At 51.4% G+C, this 20,194-nt stretch overlaps 4 protein-coding genes and 1 non-coding gene across 5 annotated transcripts; 2 read left to right on the top strand and 3 right to left on the bottom strand.

Annotated features, from left to right (window-relative positions):
* Positions 1-195: 195 nt before the first annotated feature.
* On the bottom strand, positions 196-283 carry PV06_07765. Its single transcript has one exon. It is a non-coding gene; the product is annotated as a tRNA-Gly (tRNA).
* A 509-nt stretch (positions 284-792) lies between these two features.
* Positions 793-2,899, top strand: PV06_07766 (uncharacterized protein; the record flags this gene model as incomplete). The annotated part of the gene is made up of 6 exons (XM_016409043.1): positions 793-1,086; positions 1,144-1,266; positions 1,346-1,498; positions 1,595-2,473; positions 2,594-2,678; positions 2,781-2,899. 6 exons carry the CDS (start codon positions 793-795, stop codon positions 2,897-2,899), a joined length of 1,653 nt encoding a protein of 550 aa, XP_016260797.1.
* A 2,125-nt stretch (positions 2,900-5,024) lies between these two features.
* On the top strand, positions 5,025-10,671 carry PV06_07767 (uncharacterized protein; the record flags this gene model as incomplete). The annotated part of the gene is made up of 1 exon (XM_016409044.1): positions 5,025-10,671. The coding sequence occupies one exon, from the start codon at positions 5,025-5,027 to the stop codon at positions 10,500-10,502; it is 5,478 nt and encodes a 1,825-aa protein (XP_016260798.1). The 3' UTR covers positions 10,503-10,671.
* A 362-nt stretch (positions 10,672-11,033) lies between these two features.
* PV06_07768 (uncharacterized protein) lies at positions 11,034-14,404 on the bottom strand (the record flags this gene model as incomplete). Its single annotated transcript, XM_016409045.1, has 1 exon — positions 11,034-14,404. The coding sequence occupies one exon, from the start codon at positions 14,402-14,404 to the stop codon at positions 11,099-11,101; it is 3,306 nt and encodes a 1,101-aa protein (XP_016260799.1). The 3' UTR covers positions 11,034-11,098.
* Positions 14,405-15,494: 1,090 nt separating this feature from the next.
* PV06_07769 (uncharacterized protein) lies at positions 15,495-20,149 on the bottom strand (the record flags this gene model as incomplete). The annotated part of the gene is made up of 2 exons (XM_016409046.1): positions 15,495-19,759; positions 19,805-20,149. The coding sequence occupies 2 exons, from the start codon at positions 20,147-20,149 to the stop codon at positions 15,581-15,583; spliced, it is 4,524 nt and encodes a 1,507-aa protein (XP_016260800.1). The 3' UTR covers positions 15,495-15,580.
* Positions 20,150-20,194: the final 45 nt, after the last annotated feature.

The following is a 20,194-nucleotide window of genomic DNA, read 5'->3' on the forward strand; positions in this document are numbered from 1 at the left end:
GAGCTACTCAGTACAAAGACTACATTCCTCGAGTGGTGGATGCCATATGCTGGCTCCGTATTGTGCTTTGCGCCTCGTCCACCACTCACGTGTTTTTGCAGCCAGACAACTGATTCTGCTCTACACCATCTTCGAACAGAGACCGAAAAAAAGAAGCCGGACTGAAAAAAAAGGAAAAACAGGAAAAATAAAAGATGCATCAACCCGGAATCGAACCGGGATCTAGTCGAGATAGCAAGGAGGTGCTGGCAACGACCAATTCTGACCATTAAACCATTGATGCGGTGGAGCCACATTTCGAATTAATCTGTGTGCTGATTGTTGAAGGAAATTTAGCACCTTAAAATTATAGTGAATATAAATTGTGTGGTGGGGTACAGAGTAGTAATGGTATTGACGTCCCACCTAAAAGGTCACTCTAATTAGAGAGTACATGGGTCGGAGATAAAATTTCAATCAGAAGTAAGATAACGATACTCCGTACTCCGTTGCAATTACTGCACTTCATCAGTATCAATGGGTTAGCGATAGAACTGGGTTGATAGCTATCTCGACTAGCACATTGGAATCCCCAAAGGTGATATATCCCGTGTCTGTCCCCAGCTTCTTGGTTTGTGGGGAGACCCTGACCAACCCAGCACTCGATTCATGTGCCGAAGAGGTGCGGGTTCCGAGATGTCTTCGGCTAATCGAAAAGTCAATACCAACGAGATTATTTCAAAACTAGGATGAGTCTGATTTGAAACCTGGTGCAGTAGGTCTGAGTGATATCTCAATTGGAAAACTTGAGCTATGCCCGACCTACAGGCCTGGGAGACGCTCGTGCAAGCCAAACAAGCAGAGGCTGCCGAAAAGATCCCCAAAGAATGGCTGCTACCAGAATCTTTGACACCCAACATATCCGAAACGGGAGATACATGCGTGTTGGATGTCCCTCGCGAGTCCGGACTGCTCACTGCTAAACAACTCGAGATCACGGAAGCTTATGATGCAACGGCACTCTTGGAAAAGCTGCACTCGGGCCAGTTGACGTCGGCGGAAGTCACAGAGGCATTCTGTATCCGTGCAGCTATTGCACAACAAGTGGTTCGTCTCCCCTCCAGTAAGATGCCGTGATCAACTGACAAAGTAAATGTGTCTTAGTGTCGATGTCTGACAGAGACGTTCTTCGACCGGGCTTTGCAAAGGGCAAGGGAACTCGATTCTATTCTGAAGAACACGGGTAAGGTCATTGGACCGTTACACGGGTTACCCATCAGTCTCAAGGTGAGAAGACCAGCATCGATATCGAATGGATATGACAATTGTAGCCAATGCTGGACCAATGCTAATATCTTCTGCAAAGGACTGTTTCAATGTCGAAGGCCTCCCAAGCACTATCGGCTTCACGTCATTCATTAAACATGGCCCGGTGAAGTCAAACTCGGCCGTCGTCCAGACCCTACTAGACCTCGGAGCTGTGCTATACGTCAAGACCAACATCCCCCAGACAATGATGGTATGTAGAATCTCCAAAGTCGTAGTCTCATGAACGAATGAACGAACGAACGAATGAACGCAGCTAACAGGGCCCCTCTTGTTTTCTGTTTCATAGGCAGGAGACTCTCACAACTACGTCTTTGGACGAACATTGAACCCTCACCGATCATATCTCAGCGCCGGTGGCTCATCAGGCGGCGAAGGCGCACTCATCGCCATGCGCGGGTCCATCTTGGGCGTCGGGACCGACATCGCGGGCAGCGTGCGCATCCCTGCATTCTGCAACGGCACGTACTCGCTACGCCCCTCGGCCGATCGGATTCCATACGGCGGCCAAACGAGCTCAGCCCGTAAAGGGCTCACGGGGATCAAACCCTGTGCCGGGCCCTTGGCCACGTCCGTTCGAGACCTGGAACTCTTCACGCGTGTCGTGGTCGACTCGGACCCTTGGAGACTAGATGCGAGCGCTATATTCTCGCCGTGGAGGAGGCAAGCGTTTTTGGGCGGGGGAGGAGGGCAGACCAAAAGTCGTCTCACATTCGGTTTGATCGTAGAAGACCCTCATTTCCCCATACACCCGCCCGTCATGAACACGTTGACTCGTGCCGCCGCCGCCCTCGAAGCCGCGGGACATCAGGTGGTCAAGCTAACCACGCCGTCCATCTACGACGCCATGGTCCTTTCGTTCCGCATGTTCGCCATGGACCCGGCCAACACGGCGTTCGAACACATCAAGGCCAGCGGCGAACCGCGCATTCCCGCGCTCAGCTCGACCGACTTGCCTCACGAGCACGTGCGCGCCGAGTACGCGCCGCTCACGCTCGAGAGCCTGTACGATCTCAACGTCCGGCGGGCCGAGTTTCAGGACGGATTCCGCAAGCTCATCGTGGAGAATGGACTCGACGCCATCATCATGCCGGCGTATCAGAGTACGGCTCCACGACACGACTTGATCAGTTGGGTGCCCTATACTGTGTTGAATAACCTTCTCGATGTGAGTTTGTCTGTCCACGAAACCCCGAAAATATGAGTCTACCACCTTGAGGTGTCCCAAGGTATACTTGCGTGAGTGAGAAGCAAACGATCCTAACTTGTCGATGTGCCCCCGTCATAGTACCCTGCTTGCATCGTCCCTTGGAGAAAAGCGAACAAAATCGACGATGCGAAATACCTGAGGGAAGTCAAGTATATACCTCCTTGTAAGTTCATGTCCCTTTTTTATTTTCTCCCTTTGCAAGATGGATTTGAAGATCAGATTAGATCCATGTGGTGATACTAATGCGTATTGACAATCGATCTAGATAATCCAGAAGAGATAGAGGGTATGCCGTGTGCAGTACAGATTGTGGGGAGGAACATGCGTGAGGAGGAACTATTGAAGACGGCGTCCGTCGTTGACAACGTGTTGCACGAGAGGTGATGTTGTTGAGGGAATTGATTTTCGTATGAGTAACCCTTGTGATTTTGGATGGTGATACGATTGTGGTGTACGGCTTGAATGATTGAATACAGTTAGATAGTGGGCAAAGGTCGCGATCAACAGGTCCTCAGATACGCTACAATGTATAGTCTTTGTGCTTTGTACAAGATTGGAGCAAGGCCTCATGGTGATATCGTTATTCATTCATACTTTGAAGAAGTAAGAATTAACCAACGTCCAGGCACTCTTCGAGTGACCTCCTCGAGGTACTCCGTAGGGTTGGAGGTAGGCGAGCCATGAATTCAATTGTTCAGCTCACCCCAAACCTTACTTCAAATTCAACCGCCCCAAACACGCCAATGGCAGGATACAAATCACCTTCGCCCATCAACCCGTCGACACCTTCGTCACGCTCGTCTCTTTCCTCGTCGATTTCCCATTCCCAATCCTTGTTGGTGCGTCCGTTTCGAGCGACAAAAGCGGTCGTCTTGACTTTGCCCAACGACCCTGACGCATCAGCAGGTGTCGCCGAGAATCTCATGCCCACCCGGACCGTCTCTCCAGGTCGAAAAGGTTCGACGAAGTCGCGTCCGCCCCAGGAATCGTTGACGAAACGTCGTCCGTCGTCTCCGTGCACGCCGATGCTGGCGCGGTGCCATCCCGGCAGGCGCCACGGCGGGTACGGTTTGGCCGCGTAGCCGACGGCGATTCCCGAGTTTGCGTTGGATATCCTGAGGACGTGGATCTCAAAGGAGACGGTCTTGGGGTGACCGGCGACAAGGGGGTTGTCGATGGCGGCAAAGTACAAGGGGATACTCGACATGATGACGGCGTCTTGCTGTTGCGAGGGCGTGCGGACGGACCACGTCGTCGGGGTCTTTTGGCGGAGGACGAAGTTCTTGTTGCAAAGTTGCGCCGGGGGACGTTCGAGGGTCAGGTGGCCCGACGCCGCGAGGTCGTGGATGTCCCGAGACGGTGGCGAAGGGGTGTAGAGGGGGTGTCGGGCGCACCAGTCGTGGGCGCGGGCGGCCGAGTCGTAACTCGCGTTGTTGGTGGGAGAGTAGTCCTGCGGCAAGGGAGGAGGGGGAGGGAGTAGTGCCGTGTCCGGGATCACGGTCCAGTCGTGGTAAGGTGGCGGGTTTCCCGGAGGCGGCCCTGAAGGAGGAGCGTAGGTTTCTTCGTCATCTTGTCGCGGTTGTTGTGCGGTGGTGCCCTTCAGAAAGTTGGGGGGAGGGCCTGGAGGAGGAGTGAATTCAGATTGTCGGGATTGAGGAGGTGGAGGGCCGGATGGCGGATCGTATTGCTCGTCTGTTGTTGTTGTATAATTATCGTTCGAGGAAGAGCGTCCGAACACGCGACGCTTTTCTTCCGCCGTGGAATATGCATCGTATTGAGAACCGGTGGGCGTATCGTCCGTGCCGACGTCTACTTTACCCTTGAGGGATTTGAAGAAGCCCATGATAATCTCGCCCAGTGTGGCTTGGTAGTGGAATTGACGATGTCGAAGTCTTCAGTTGGGCGTAGACAGGGTCTGACTCTGACGCTGACTTCGACTGTGTATGTAGATGGACCAGAATGACGTTCAGCCTAGAGAACCAATACTGATTGTTTCCTTCTCTCGCCCAGATTGTTCAAATAAGACTTGATGACCAAGGTCACAGAGACATCAACGGATGATGGCTTGTCATTGAGAAGACAAACAGGTGGCGGAGTCTGGAGTGATGCCGGTCTAAGCCACAATGACCTTTTTTTGAAGTCTTGGAAGGTCTTGTAGGTTTGGATTATGCACTTACTCTCACTGGTGGTGTGCTTCCTCAACACCTTTCGCGCATACACAGTAGTCACCCAGATATGCTCAATCGAGATTGCACTGACACTTACCGAATTCGATACTTGTCGTCGACTCTGACAAGGACATGACTCGCCGGAGCATAAATACAGTTGCAGTCTGACTCGTACTTAAATCCGACTAACCCCGCAAAATTTTTGTTCCGACAAAAAAGTTGTAATTGTAGAAGTGAATGCATGTTCTTTGCTACAACCAAATAAATCAGACTTGTGGACTGCCGTTCTTTTTTTGCGCAGTCGCCTCTGATGTCTCCTTGAACGACATTGTGTGGCAGACATGCCTCCCACCACTTCAGCATTCGCAGCGCAGTTGCGCACGATTGCCGCGAAATCCACGAACGAATTAGACCTCCGCGCACGTCGAGACGCTCACGCCGAATCCCTCATATTCGATCGCCCGGTAGCTGCAAAGCAAGATTGGGACACAATATATCAGATATGCGTCGAGGGGTATCAAGAGTTGTGCGTACTCGATTCGAGACTACGAGAGTTTGACCAAAATCTCTTCAGCCCCCAAGCCAAGGAGCAAGACAGAGAACAGTTGAACAAGGCACAAAATGAAGCCCTGGGTGTGGTTATTGAACGATGCCTGGCCATTCTTGGGTCCAAAGTTCTTCTGAGACCGGGCGTACGGGCTGTGGAATGGCTTGTTCGAAGATTTCGAGTCCATGTCTACAACACCTCTGTTCTGCTCGCCACTTTTCTGCCTTACCACGAGACGCCCGTGTTCCGAAATCTCCTGAGCATCATACCAGCCAACAAGATTGTAAATGAGTGGAAGTTCTTGGGCCCTTACCACAAGACCGCAGCCAATGTACCGCGCCACGCCTTGGTTTACAGTGCCACGAATAACGATGCATTTTTCTCATATTTTAACAACTACGTGCTGCGGACGTGTCAAGAAGGAGCCGGACATCCACAACTGCTGCGCTTTTGGGGAACACTGATTGTGGAATCGGTGACCGGAAGACTCAACCAGGTTCGAAGTGGGCGAAAAGAAGTCGAAAAGCAAAGGTTAGAGGATGCCTTGAGAAAGATTGTCCCGCTTCTCGAGGAAGGTTTCGAGATCAGAGACAGCCCAGAAGTCACCGTCACTTGCTTCACCATATCGCTCCTCTTAGCAAGCAATTCCAATCTACAAGACGCCGTCATCGATTCGTTGATGAGATCAGTCGCTGCACATATCCAAACCGACGGTTCAGACCCCAAGTCCGCGCTGGCTTGTCTAGTTGTGCTTGCCACTCGGAAGAATGAACCAAAGGTGCCAAAACAAGTACTAGAACTTCTCATCAAACGGCGAGAATTGAAACAAAGACTACTGGAACTCAAAGACCAGGTTCCTGTCACTTCATTCCTCGAGGTCCTGGTCCATTCCGCGCTCACTGGTCTGAAACCGTCGAACTTGGACTCGCGGTTTGCATTCATCGAGAGGCTGTTCGACGTGGGTTCCGCATTAGTCGACCCATCGAGCATCAGTCAATGCCTCGCAGTCGTACTCCGGAAGGTTGAAGAGGCTACCGGAACCCCTAGCCGGGAATACTTGACAAGCCTTTTGCGTAGACTGAACGACAACACTAGCTTCGCGTCAGTCTTTCCTCAGGCCATACAGCTAGCTGGAAACTCTTTGAGCGACATTGAGGCCATTCTCGAGACCGCTATTGAACCAATGGACGACGTTCGTATGATCGAGTATAATCAAATGGAGCCTGCCGAGGTTTCACTCGACTCCTTTGAATCCGAGAAGCTCGAATCAATGCTAGCAAACCTGCCTGCAGAGTCAGTTGATCTGTCATTCTTAGCTACCAGGACCTCTCCGTTGTTTGACCAGCTTCTCCAAGCTTTTGCACTTTGCCATAAATCCGAAGATGCCTCTGCGCGATTCGAGACTCTGCCACTATGGGGCAATAGTGATGACCAACCTTCGAATTTGAAGACGAGCTTTTTCTTGAGAGTGGCCTTCAAAGCTACGACGACCTCCCAGCAGGTCGCGGTACTCAAGGGCCTATCAAAAGGCCTCGAAAATACGTCTCATAGTCCCTCGCAAATGCTGTTTCCTTACCTGGCAACCATCCTCGCGGATCCAGTACAGCCCGTGAGACGAGGAGCTGCAGCATGCTTGTTGACTCTTCGAAAGCGCCTGGCCGAGGACTTTAAGGATGATAGCTCCGCAGAGACTTCAGAACTTTACGATGGATTGTCAATGACAAACATCAAACGACTGCTGCCGAGCCACGTAGTCAAGCTACTCGATCAAGTATTCATTCCGAACATGGAAGAATGTGTGCTTGAAGCATCGCATGTTCGCCGGGCTCTGGAGACTGCCTTCGATAGCCCTGCTCGATCATCCTCCTCCGGAGCCAAGACCGCAAATGTTGAACTGAAGAAGAGCTTGAAGCATGATTTATTCGATCAGCTAACTCTGTGCGCGACGATCACTCCACTGACCAAGGTCAAGCTTGGTATCATCGAGCTTCTCAGTGGCGTTCAGAAAGTCGGCAGTATCAGCACGAGCAAGGCCTTAGCACCTGTCCTCAAGAATTGGGCATCATTGAAAGAAGACGAAGCCAAGTCCATCGCCGCCGCAGAGAATCTGTCTCTTGCTCATATCGATGCAGTTATGGTTCAGATTATCAATGGCCGCAGTAAGGAAGCGGTAGAACAAGCTCTCGAGATGCTCAACGAAGCGAGTGAACACATGAGGCCCGCGTTGGTGACAGCCTTCTTTGACCGACTGATCCTCATCTGGAAAGATGTGCGCCGCGAGTCACAGATCTCCTCAGCTGGACTTCTATTTGACATGTCTTTCTCCGACAGCCACGCTTTGGCAAGCGGTAGCCAAAATGTTCTCCAGTCAGTCACTCTCTCAACGGAAATCCTGGCTTCGTTCTTCGAACTTGCGACCTCAGGCATATCGGACCTGCAGACACTTGCTCCCCCCAAGAAGAAGAGGAGAACTAGTCATGGTCGCGAAAGCCTCCCACGAGAACTGGCACAGACCCTTACCGTCGTGGATTCGCGTTTGACCTTTGCCCTGGAACTTGTCGAAAACTCCAAGCCAGAAAAACATACTCAATTGCTAGGTGACCTGTTCGAAGTCCTGATCTCTCTCAGACGAACTGAGGATAGAGGTATTCCGGCATCTCCATACCTGACCACTTTGTGCCTGAGTAGCATTTTGTCTATCGTCAACAAGATAGGGGAAGCTCGAAGACCAGACCTAGATGTGTCGAAAATCCGTCCCGATCTGGTCATTGATTGTGCTCGCTCCTCAGAGAACCCCCAGGTCCAAAGCACTGCCCTTCTACTTGCCGCTTCCTTGGCCTCTTTGGCCCCTGATCGCATATTACACACCATCATGCCGATATTTACCTTCATGGGCCATGGCATCCTAGCTAAGGAAGATGAAAGATCGATCTACGTAACGAACCAAGCCATCGACCAGATCATTCCTCCCTTGGTCGCAACATTAAAGAAGCAGGATGCTACCAACTTGGTTCTGTCAACGTCCAGCCTTCTCTCGAGCTTCGTCACAGCATATGATCATATCCCGCAACACAGACGCAATGCTTTCTACCAGAGACTACTCAATAGGTTGGGTGCTGAAGATTTTGCCTTTGCACTCATTGCACTGCTTGTGTCTAGACGGCAGCAGGATATGTCGGTATTCTTTTCCAACTTGGTAGGCGATTTGTTGCCGTCGACGCAAATTTCCACCCAGAAAAAGATTCTTGACTTAGTGAACGATGTCTTCGCGGATAACCCGCATAACGCAGAGCCGCTTCTGAATATTACAAAAACCAGCAAGAAAGACGAGCGAGAAGAAACTGCCAAGATTTTGCTGGCTACTTCTTCCAAGTTACTCGCTTCCAGCGGTCTCATCTTCTCCGTGAAGCGTTTGCACAAGTTGGGAGAGGCCGAGGCTGAATCATTCTGGAAAGTCTACAGAAGCTCTCTCACGCAGTTCTTGTTCATGCTCAGAGATCAGAAAGTCAACCATCCAAGCTTGACTAGCACAACGAGGAATTGCCTGAGTGCACTACTCGAACTACCGTCCTTGGCCGAGTTGCTACACATCATGCCCGAGCTCTTGAGTGAAATAGAACAAATTGGCGACAAGGAGCTACAGCCTTTGGCGTTGCGTGTGCTCGCCACACAACTCCAGCATCATGCCCCTAAGGACAGTCATACTCAAGCCGAGGCCATGGCACTACTTCCTACTATCCAGACGATCATTGCGTCGTCTAAGGATGAGACTTTCCGACACGCGGCGATTACACTCCTGGACCGCATCGTCGAAGTCTATGGTCGCAAGAGCCCTGATGCCATCATCGCTGCTACCAGTGTTCTAACCCAGGGCGAGTACGGATTAAACTCTCAAGACTCCAGGACCCAAGTCATGTCTCTTCTCTGCTTGGCCTCTGCAGTGGAAGCTCTCAAGGAGGCAGCTGTACCGATTGTGCCGTCATCGATGTCCAGAGTGCTAGGTCTACTGGAGTCCAGTGTTGCAGGTGATGTTGGCAATACGGAGCTGCACAATGCAGCCTACACACTGCTCTCATCGTTCATCTCACACGTGGCGTTCATGGTCTCTGATGAAAACGTAGTCGAGATCCTCAATCTGTGCCACAAGTCATCAGCATCCTCCAATCTGGACCCATCCTGCAAAGAGTCTAGAACAGAAACACTCGATTTGCTTGCCAAGAAGATCGACCTGAACATCGTGACGGACAGTCTCAACCAAGTCTGGAAAGATGTCGTCGTGGCAGACCTCACCCTCGAAACAGTCACTGAATATTTCGACCTTCTTTCTCGTGCCATCGATCGCAACTCCAAGCCTAGCGTGGTCCGCAATGCCGAGTCAATATCCACGTTCATTCTTCAAGTGATGGATCTCCGACGACTGATTTCTTCCTCGTTGAACGAGACTGGCTTATCCATCGACAACATCAAGATCATCGAGTCTCGACTACAAGACTTGTCTATTCCCTTCATCTACAAACTCAACGACTCCGCCTTCCGCCCACTCTTCGAGACTTGGGTCGACTGGGCGATCAAACCGGTCGATTTGCCTGGCGAGGGTGGTGCGAACACGGCAAGACAAACAAGTCTGTTTGGTTTCGTCAACCACTTCTTCGCCACCCTCAAGAGCATCGTGACCAGCTATGCGAGCTACATTCTCGAGGCGGCCAATAACGTGCTGCGCTCTGCCACCGTCAGCGCCGCACCGTCCGATGACGACCTGTCTCTCTACAGATCGACGTTGACCCTCTTGACCACAGTCATGGACCACGACGCCGACGGCTTCTTCGCGTCCCCCGGACACTTTTCACCCCTCGCGGAACTGCTCGTGTCTCAACTCGGGTTGTCATCTGCGAAACCGAAACCCTTCCGCGCCGCCGTGGGGGAGCTGGCCATCCCGGCGATGGTCAAATTGGCCACGGCGACAATGGACACGCCGTCGCACCACCACGCCATCAACCACGGCCTGTGCCAGCTCCGACACAACCCCGGCGCCGCCGTGAGACTGGCGGCCATCAGGACGCACCTGGCGCTCACGCAGGACGAAGACGTGGGCGAGGAGTGGGTCAACAACGTCGTCGTCGGGGCGAGCACAGAGGGCGTCGGTGGCAGTGGCGAGACCATGGTCTACGTCAATGAGAGTCTCGAGGATGACGACGAGGAGGTCGAGCGCGAAGTGCGGAACTGGGTGCGCATGGTCAGGGAGATGGTGGGCGAGGATGTTTTTGAGATATGAAATAGCTTTCCGGAGTAATTGCATCCTCTTTCGAGTGGCTCTCCCACCAGGCCTCTACTTTAATGAATAGGTGGCTTGAACGTACGTCACTGTACAGAGTACACAGGACAAATGGTGTTTTCAAACATGGATAGAAATTAGAAAAGGTACAGTATGCTGTACTGTCGGTTCAGATAAAAGGTTCATATGAATTGAATGAAATCTAAAAAGTCCAACGGTCTAATGGTCTAGAAAAAAAAAGCAATACAAAACGAGTCCAGTCAAGCCAACCCATACTCATTCCCGTACCCAGAGCCGTACCATTCACAGCACCTTTCGATGGTCCCTTTTGTGAATCCGTCTCGTGTTTCAAGTCAACGAAGTGATGCCCGAGGCAGAGAAAAAGAAAACGAGATGAAAGAAAAGGGAAAAACAAAACGGTTTGAATGTCCACCCGCTCACTCCGAGTCACGCCCTTCATTCTCATCTTGCAATCATCACATTCTACACTGAGAGAATGGTTGACGTCCAAACACAAAACATATTGTAATACACGTGTCCTTGTCTGTCGGTCTCGACTGACGCCTCCATCCCCGCTTCTTTCTTGGTCGATCCGTCTAGATGTAAAACATCCTCTCCCTCATGCTCTCGTGGATGGTCAAGTCGAACCGATGGTCCGGGTGGAGGGCGGGGTCCCACCTCTCGTCTCTGGTGGCGTGGTAGAATCTCCGGACGTAGAACCTGGCACGGTCGGCCGCGAGGTCGGCGTAATACGCAGCCGGGCAAACGCCCACGGAACCGGTCGACCGACCAAAGAGGTAACAAAGGTCGTGGGTCGCCTGGGCGACCTGGTCCCTCGTGTTGTCCGTCGTGTTTTTCAGGATCACGTAGTGGGTGGGGCGAGCCGTCCCGATCTGGGCCTTTTGGCTGACGAGGAAGAAATCTTGTCCTTTGCCGTACGTGATCTTCTCCGTGACCATGGTTCCGGGCATGGGGTTGAAGTTGAAGACCTTGCCGTTGGGTTTCCCTCCGAGGCCGATGAGCCTCGGGGTGTCTGTCGGGCTGTCACTCGTTGGGAAGAGCCGAGTGTGGTGTCTCTTGACCGCACAGATGAGGACGATGGGGATGGATCGGCCTTGTATTCCCCTCTCTTTGGACACCGCCTCGATGGCGGCCGTGATCTGTGGAAGTTCTCGCTCCTCGCACATCCGGAACTGTCCCTCGGAGAGACCGTCACGGTAGATGAGGATGCGTTGAGGTAGGGCTCGATTGACTTGACAGTACGCCCGTAGTCGTTCCACGACCATGGCTTTGAGATCCATCACTTGCTCGTTCGACTGCCTCTTCCCGTCTTCGTCCTGCACCAGTGGGTTCTCTCTCAAGCTCGCGGGCCACTGGGCGAATTCGGCGTCGACACTGCCCACCACCGCCGCGATGCTGGGAGCCCCAGACATGGCTAAAGCGCCTGCGTGTGTCACGTCAATGCCGAGGACCATGGCCCCCGCACCCAAAACCGCAGGCTTGACGGCGAGCGAGTGGTTGACTGACTGGTTGCTCATCTTCAGATTGATCTTCATGCTCAAGTTGCCGTAAAAGTCAGGCGAGGCGTTGGGACCGAGAGATCTGGTCTTCCGATCCTCCTTGAGTACGTGACAGACGGTAGCCACACCAGTGCATTGATCCCCGACCCTCTTGATCGCACTGTACAGTTCCATGTCCTTCTTGGGCAGTAAGAAAACAATGAGGTTGACGGCGTTCTTGTCTCGGAGAGTCTTGATCACTTCATCGATGAAGTTGAATTGAGCTGCTAGTCCTGCCGCATGATGGTGTGTCGGTAGGGATCCATTAGGAAGCCGACGCTGATGGGCTTTGGGGAGAGGTAGTCGTTGGAAATGAGCTTGGACCATTCCGGCGCGGCTCAGAGCTGACTGGAGATTGTTACCAAATTGATCTAGATCAGCCTGCTGGCAAGAAGAATGATCATTCAGGGTCAATTCAATGTATGTCCATACAAATTGTTGAGCAGCGGGTCTGAAGAAAGATGTGCCTTTGAGATTCCAAGATCCGTACTTTGCATTTTGTTCCGAGATGTCGTGAAAGACAGGTGGTCCTCGACGTTGGGGTACTACTTCTCCTCGGTACCTCACAGTTGGCGTGGCGAGGGGCAACACTGGAACGGATATCATGACATCCCCCAAGACGAGATCAAACTCCCTCGCCCCTGTGGTAGTGAATCCATCCCCGTAGAAGAGAGAGCGGCCAGTGGTGAGGATTCTCCCTTTGTTGTCGATAGGTAGTCGAATGGCGTGTGCCGGCAATTCTCTCGTCTTCTGCATCGCTTGTCCAGGGATAATATAGAGGAGGTCTGCAGGGAAGAGCTTGGCAGAAGCACCTCCACCGACAACGACGGCGAACACCTTGGAATTTGGAAGATACCGTTTATTATAGACTCTGTTGAAGTAATGTCCTAGGTTCTCCATGTGCTGGTGATCTGGGTTGTTGGCATGAACCACTGATACGGTCGGCTCCACACCCTCCCGGCTGACCGGTGCAAGGCCTGTGATCGTTGCAAGAAAGTTGTCAGGCTCTTGCTGCCCGGTGAGGTGTTGAGTTCTGACACTGAGTCCTTTGAGAAATTTTGAAAGGTCGCCGTAGTTGTGTTGCTGCCACTGACGTCCGACATTCTTGGCCCTCCAGGCATCGATTAGTATCTGAACATTGTCATTCGCATAGAAAAGCGACGTCTTGGTGTTGATGTTAAGATTGATCGGAACCTCCGCAGAAAATACAGTACGAACACTTCTGATGAAACCTGGAATGCTGTTGAGAGGGCCTTGTGCTGTGACCCGTCCCGTTTCACTAGAGCCATTGCGACCCCTCACAGCAACGCCATAGAAGACTCTTCCACCAATGGTTGTAAGGTATCGCTCCGAAATGCTTGGGTCGTTTCGATGCTCGAGAGTTGGAAAACATCTCTCGTATGGATGGTAGCTGAAAATGATATTTAGGGCACTGATAGCGTCTTCTTTCTCGGAGAACTCAATGAAGTTTTGGGTTTGCGAGCCATTCTGGAGATGTCCAGAGAGGCCTCCTAAGGAAATGGATTTCTCGAATATGACTTGTACGTCAAAGACCTCTGGGTTGTCAGCGGGGGTCGAGCGGTATTCATCGTAGTATTCAATAGTAAAAGTCTTTGAGACATTTTCGAGAATGGGATCTGCTGTGACAATGTGAGTGCTGTAGTTCGTAGCGAGTGGGATCTTGGCCAGTTTTGCGTCTGCTTTCAGCTCGCTTATGAGAAGAGCGATGATTCTTTTGATCTTGGATCGATTGATCCGGCCTTCGATTGCCACCCTCGACGAAGTAGGCTCGTTGCCGTTGTCATCATCGCCCGGAAGATTTGCAGTCTTGGGATCGACATCCTTCCCAAGTGGATTTGGTGGTGGTTTCGAAACCTTCTCGGAATCGCCATGCTTTTTAATGCCTTTGTTCTTTGTGGTTTGTCTTGGCTTAGTGCTCGGTTTGGTCTCATCACTGGTGTCATCCCCACGGCCCTGCTGTCGTTTCTGGAAAGTCAAGCCATACCGGTACAATTCTGTGTATCTGCCAATTGAGACTTTGAAATGATTTGCCAACAGCTCGGTTTCTGAATGGAGCGAGAGTTGGCCCATGGATTGGTCAAGGGCTTCTTGTGAACTCTGCTGGCCGAAACCAGAAGATGGAGGTCCCCTCGAAAATTGGCGATTGCCACCACGACTGCCATGACCACCGCGGCTTCCAGACCTTAATCGATCTCCGGAATTGCCCCGATAACCAGAACTCCCACGACGACCGTAGTTGCCAAAGTTGCCCTGATTGCTTGGGTTGTCATAGTTGCCACGATTGCCACGGCCTCGGCCACGTCCGCGACCATGGGGATCCATGCTGAGAATCGACTCGATATGAGTATTCAAACTATTGTAGTGTTTCAGTTAGCAGGGAAAATCCAGCCCGTCGAGTCCATGTAGTTTGACTAACCTATTCGAATGCGCAGCTGTTTCTGTCACACGATGATGTGATGTTGTCTTCCAGTGATGCAGGACAGTGAGGGGGAGCAGGAGTGAAGGGCTGAGATGGGCCGGAAAGTGGTTGCAGAAAGCATTCGAAACACATGAGCAGGAGTCCGGCAGATTTATACCTTACCGTTTACCTCAACAAACCATTTCAAACTTGGCATTGCATTTGCTATGATTGTTTGATGGCAACTCATACCAACAAACGCCAAGAGTCAAGCCAAAAGATAATGGTAAATGCTTACAATGAGCTTTGGGGGTGTCCTTTGGTTGCACAGAAGGGAGGCCCGGAAGGGAGGGCGAAGACGTTGAGATTGTTTGTTTGAAGGGAGAAGCTGCACTCCAATGCATGGCATCTTTGATCAGTACGCATACGAACAAGGTATGCTGAGTAGAAAGAGAATGCACGATCTGTGGGGATGTATGTTGGCATTCAAGGGCCTTCCATCTCACAAGGAGTGTAGGTACATCTTCACAAGAGCGTGAGAATCTAGGGTAAAAGCACAATGGAGACTCTCATGAAAAGGGGAGACGGCCCATTGGGTATTGCAACAGGTTACAAGGGAATTATCCGTCATTAGCTTCTGGATGCAGCGAGTAAGATACAGCGCGTGCCGGGGTGACCGCCATGTCGGATGTAAATGATCTTAACGGTGGAAATGATGTTGAGGTTTGAGCTGGTGAGAACAGAGAAATAAATACGGGGTATCTAAACGAAGTCTTGGCATGAATACGAGTACGAGTATGGAGTGCGAGCATGATCGTGGCCAGGATCAATGTCCCTTGGAAACACCTTTGAGCAATGACACCCAGTTTCAACATCGGAGTGTTGATATCATGGTTGACCTGAAGAAAGATTTACGTACAGAACCAAGCTCTAGAGCAGACCAGGGAATCTACTATCCAATAACAGACAGGTAGATCTCGGAAACCAGTTCAGGTTTCAATTATATGAGACTGTGGCTTTTTCATGATCATACAAAATTCTTCAGCTACATTCGGCATGAGTTCATCGCAGATTTGACAGGAGCACATCCTTGTCAGACTTTATCCCCTCGAGCTTCGGGTCGACCTTGTCGATCGGGCCAGCTGTTCATTTTTCTCTCCTTTGACAGCCGGAGCTGAAGGAGGCATGCTCTTCTTTCCACTCCGGCCCTTTCTCACAGATCCAGTGTTGTTATTTTCTTTCAATAGAGGTGAAGATTCGATATTGGCTCCTGCCATGTCGGATTCTTCATCCTCATGCACCTGTAAATTCGTTTCTTCTGCTTGCATCTCTTCCGCATTAGAAACATCTTCTTCCGCTTCCTTCTCATCGTCGGACTCTCCGTCGTCGTCATTTTCTGATTCTTCTTTTCGTGGAGTCTTCTTCCTCCTCCTTGACGCCGGACTGCTCGCAAGAACCTCTACTTCTGCCATCTCGGCATCATCAGCATCGCTGTCTGCCTCAGCATATGAAATGGCAGTTGAGCGTCGAGAACTTTTGCGCGAAGGTTGTTCTGGACTAGATGTTTCGCTAGCCCTTTTCTTTGGTTTGGGTGTTTTCCTGAGCGGTAGCGTAGACTTCTTCGGCTTCTTAGGCATTTGACCTTCCTCACCATCCTCATTCACGTCAAGGCGGAGCGCTTCGCTCTTCCGTTTCTTGTTCACCGCCGGCTTTTTGGCATCCTTTCCTGCGGCCTTCAAGGAACGAATATATGATCGCACGAGCTTCTCCAACCCTCCAGCGACATCCTCAGGAAGATAATTCCTCTCTGCAATCTCCTGCGCAGCTTCGTGGCTTGGAAGAGCTTTGAATAGTGAGCGAGGCAATGTGACATTACCAGGCCACGTCTGGAGCAGATTCACGCCTTTCGCGTGGGCAGGCATGAGATCGGCGTAGTTCCGGATGACAGCTTGTGAAAGATCAGAAAGAACATATATACGCTCCGACGCCGCATCCGCGCCGGTTATACCGTCCTTGGCACCTTTGACACGCTGAGCAATGTGGAATATCAAAGACAAATTATCCTCGGTGGCAACAGTACAGAGATAGAACACGATGTACTTGGAGAAATCCAGTAATTCGCCGTCAAAATCCACACTCTCCGCGGTTGGATAGTCAGGGTGATGAGCCAGTAAGCTGAGCAAGCGCGCAAAGATTGATTCCATGACATTTTGAGGTACTTTTCTGTCACTCGATTTCTGAACCTGCTGCTTGGCAAAATATTGGACTCGTGCTTTCATCCAGGTCATTGTCGAAGTTCGAAGCTCAATGTCGGGCTCGAAAGCCAGAAGAAACATGGCAGTGAACCATCGGTGGGCAAGCCGATTTTGACCAAGATACTTCTTGAGATAAGTGACAAATCCTACTCGGACGGGATTGGGAGGGTTGATCATGATCATAAGGATATTGATGAACATGGTCGGCTTGACGAGGTCTTCGCATCTCCGTTGGTGACTGCAAAGCTTCAAGATAAAATGGACAGCGATAAGTCGCAAGCAATTCTTCTGAGCAGGAGGTGTGTCTTTAGACGGCGTGATCTCGCCTTCATTCTGGACGATGGACATGAGCAACTTGATAGCTACTTCGGCAGCCTCTTCGAGTTCGGAAGACTTCTCTTCATGCGACCGACATTGGTTGACAAGAATCTTAAGTGCCAGTTCTTTGGCTTTGGTCTCGTCGTCAGGGCTGTTGGTCCAGGCATTTGGATCATCCTCGGAGCTAGGTGAGTGGTTTTTGCGTAAGATATCTCCGACTGTTAGCTGCTGCAAAGCGCGTCTGTGCTCATTCGAGGCGGCTGGAACTAGAAGAGATATTTGAGAAATTGTGGCCAGGTGGGCTAGGAAGTGAGGCGATGCTAGGGTGCAATCCCTCAGAGCCTTGGCTAGGAGATCTTTGGCATACATTTCCTTCTTATCGGCAACCATGATAATGATAGACACAGCGTGTTTTGCTGCCCGTGGTGATTGCGAAAAGAGCGCAAAATGCGTCAACGCTGTCAGGAATTTGCGGTCTTTCGGTACTTCACTGGGATATCTGCGAGCGAACGCTGCACAAGCTTTCAATGTATCTGCCGCCCCCGTCTCCTCAGCCTTGGTGGAAGTAGGAGCACTTTCCTCGAGCTCCTTGCAAAGGGCTTGGATGTGAAATTTGAGCACTTCTGGGTGTCGAGCGGAAATTTCCTTCAGGACCTCTTGTGCAACTTCTCCGAGGCCCGCTTCATCTGTCCTCGAGACTTGCATGATCGTTGGGACATGGCTGCGGTTATAGGTGATCAAGGCACATCGGTAGAGGATGGGCTGAATTGTATCCATCAAAAATTGAGCACTTGTTGGCCCTTCTCGGATTCGTTTGGTGAGCTCTTTGATCGCTTTGGTGACTGTACGATAGTCGTTCTCGGCACCGACGGCGAATCGAATGAGCTGGTATGCACGACGATCATGTTGCTTTGCAAACTTCCACAGGCCAGCAGAAACATCGCTAGAATCAGGGAAGGACTTGGAGATCACCTCAATATACCTACCAAGGCGATCTTTGATCTGTGCTTCAAACCCATCATCGTCAACAATTCCGCCATTATAGTCTTCGCAAGCTTGGACAAAAACAACCATTCCTTTACTTAGCTGCACCTGGCGATTTTGAAGGCTGAAGAACACTGCCCTCGACTTGGGTTCCAATGAATGTACCAATGTCAAAATGCGACGTGCTCGGATGGCATCCGGGTCGACAGGTGGCGTAGCTTGCGAAACGATCTCTTTCTGACTGGCACGTTGCTTCTGGCCGTCTGATTTATGAGCCTTGATGGGAGGGAAGGATAACGGCAGTAAGCTATCGTAGAGGGCTCTGTCGATGAAAGTATGTACATGGGCATCGTTCGTATAAAATGCCCGCAATAAGCGATTTGCAATGTCGCCGACCGCTTCTTTCACGACCGAGACACCCTCCTCAATGTCATGAGATGCTACCCCCCATATTCGAGCAAGAAGTTCAATGGCTTGTTCTCTCACAGTGTGCTTCCGGTCGGTCACTCGTTCGGCCAGAATGGTAAAAACGGTGCCTTGTTTGTTAAGGCCACCATCAGCTCCTAGAGTGTTGATCAGGGCATGATAATTGAACGTGCTGATTGCTCGGATTGCGGCCAGCCGAACATGTTCTTCTTGGTCATGTAGGAGTTGGGCGAATGCGAGCAGCAAGGCCTGGAGTTCTTCGTCGCTCAAACCAATCCCGCCAGCGGAGGTCATAAGGATACGAGCAGCTGCAATAGCCCATGCCTGACGGACTTTGGGTGACTTATCAATGCGACGTCCGTAGAAGGCCTGATACGCGGACGTATGTACGGTAGCAAAGGGCTTCGGTGATGCTGGTAGTAGGATCGGATTGGCAACTTGAGGGTCAGGGTCTGGGCGTTCGATCGATGGCAAAGGGAATGCGGCTGGATCGAGCGGCACTGACGTGGCTAGACCGGCGATTCCTATACCGGCTGTAATATCACCAATGGTTTCAGTGGCCAGTTCGCGGAGCGCCGGAGAGTCCGAATTGAATTCTGCTTCGATCTGTGGGATCACATTCAGGAGGACGTCCGGACAGGCTCGCCACAATTCTCTCAACAGGCGATGCGCTTTGCGCAAGTCTCCAAAGCCTTCGTTGTTGTCGTCGGAATCGTCGATCTCTGACAATCGTCGGTGTTTCGACTTGGAAAACCCATTCGTGTTAGTGGCGGTGGAAGCATCGACAATCACTGTCCCAAAATATTGCGTGATCTGAGTGGTCATCTTCTCAGGACAGCTGGTACAGAGTGCTTTGGCCATGTTATATGCGGGAGGATAGTCCTTCACCAGCAGGGTGGCCTGTTTGGTGTCTTGTGCGCCCCGCTTCTTACCTTTCTGGCTGACATCCTGACTGTCGCCGGTGTCGACGCGCAAGAACTGGGAGATGATGACATCGGTAACATCCTGAGGCAGTGTCACTTCGTCCACAACTGCAACTAGCAAATTCTTTAGGTGATATTCCACGCTCTTTGATATCTCCACGCCCGAAACACCTTTGCTAGATCCTGACACAATATCGAATGCCGTAGTGAAGAGGGAGACGATGAGGTTGTCATGATTAGGGATGTCTGTAACGAGCAAGATACTTTGGGAGTCGGAGAGCGAACTGAGGATATAGACGTGCTGAGCGTTGTAAGCATTGGTTGGATCGGCAAGTGCAGGTAGTATTGAATTGATGACCACTGTGAATATGTCCTACAACGTGTTAGCTGGTCTTGACGGAGCGTGTCGGCTGCTCACCTTGAGTTGGCCTTCGATGAAAGGCGCATCGGGCGCACAGATCTTCAAGACATCCACGATACACGAAACAGTCCATGCTCTCACGCCTTTATCCTTGTGGCCGAGGAGGTTGGCATTCGCGAGGTCTTGGGCGAGTGTAGTGAAAGCGCGCGAGTCGACCTGATCAAGATCATACTTGCGCAACTCCGCAGCCAGCTTCTGTAGTCGTGCTAGCAAGTCTGCGACAGGGATTGGTTTGCCGGCACGCCATGTCAGAGTATCGTCGAAGTGAAGGCCGGGAATTTCATAGCGGTGGTCCTGCTGCGTACTGCCCGCAGCGGCGGTATTGCGAGGCCGAGCAGGCATACTTCGGGGTATGGTCACACCTCAAAAGTCATCTTCGTGCGGATC

Source organism: Exophiala oligosperma (genome assembly GCF_000835515.1).
Source record: "Exophiala oligosperma strain CBS 72588 unplaced genomic scaffold supercont1.7, whole genome shotgun sequence".
Classification (NCBI taxonomy): Eukaryota; Fungi; Ascomycota; class Eurotiomycetes; order Chaetothyriales; family Herpotrichiellaceae; genus Exophiala; species Exophiala oligosperma.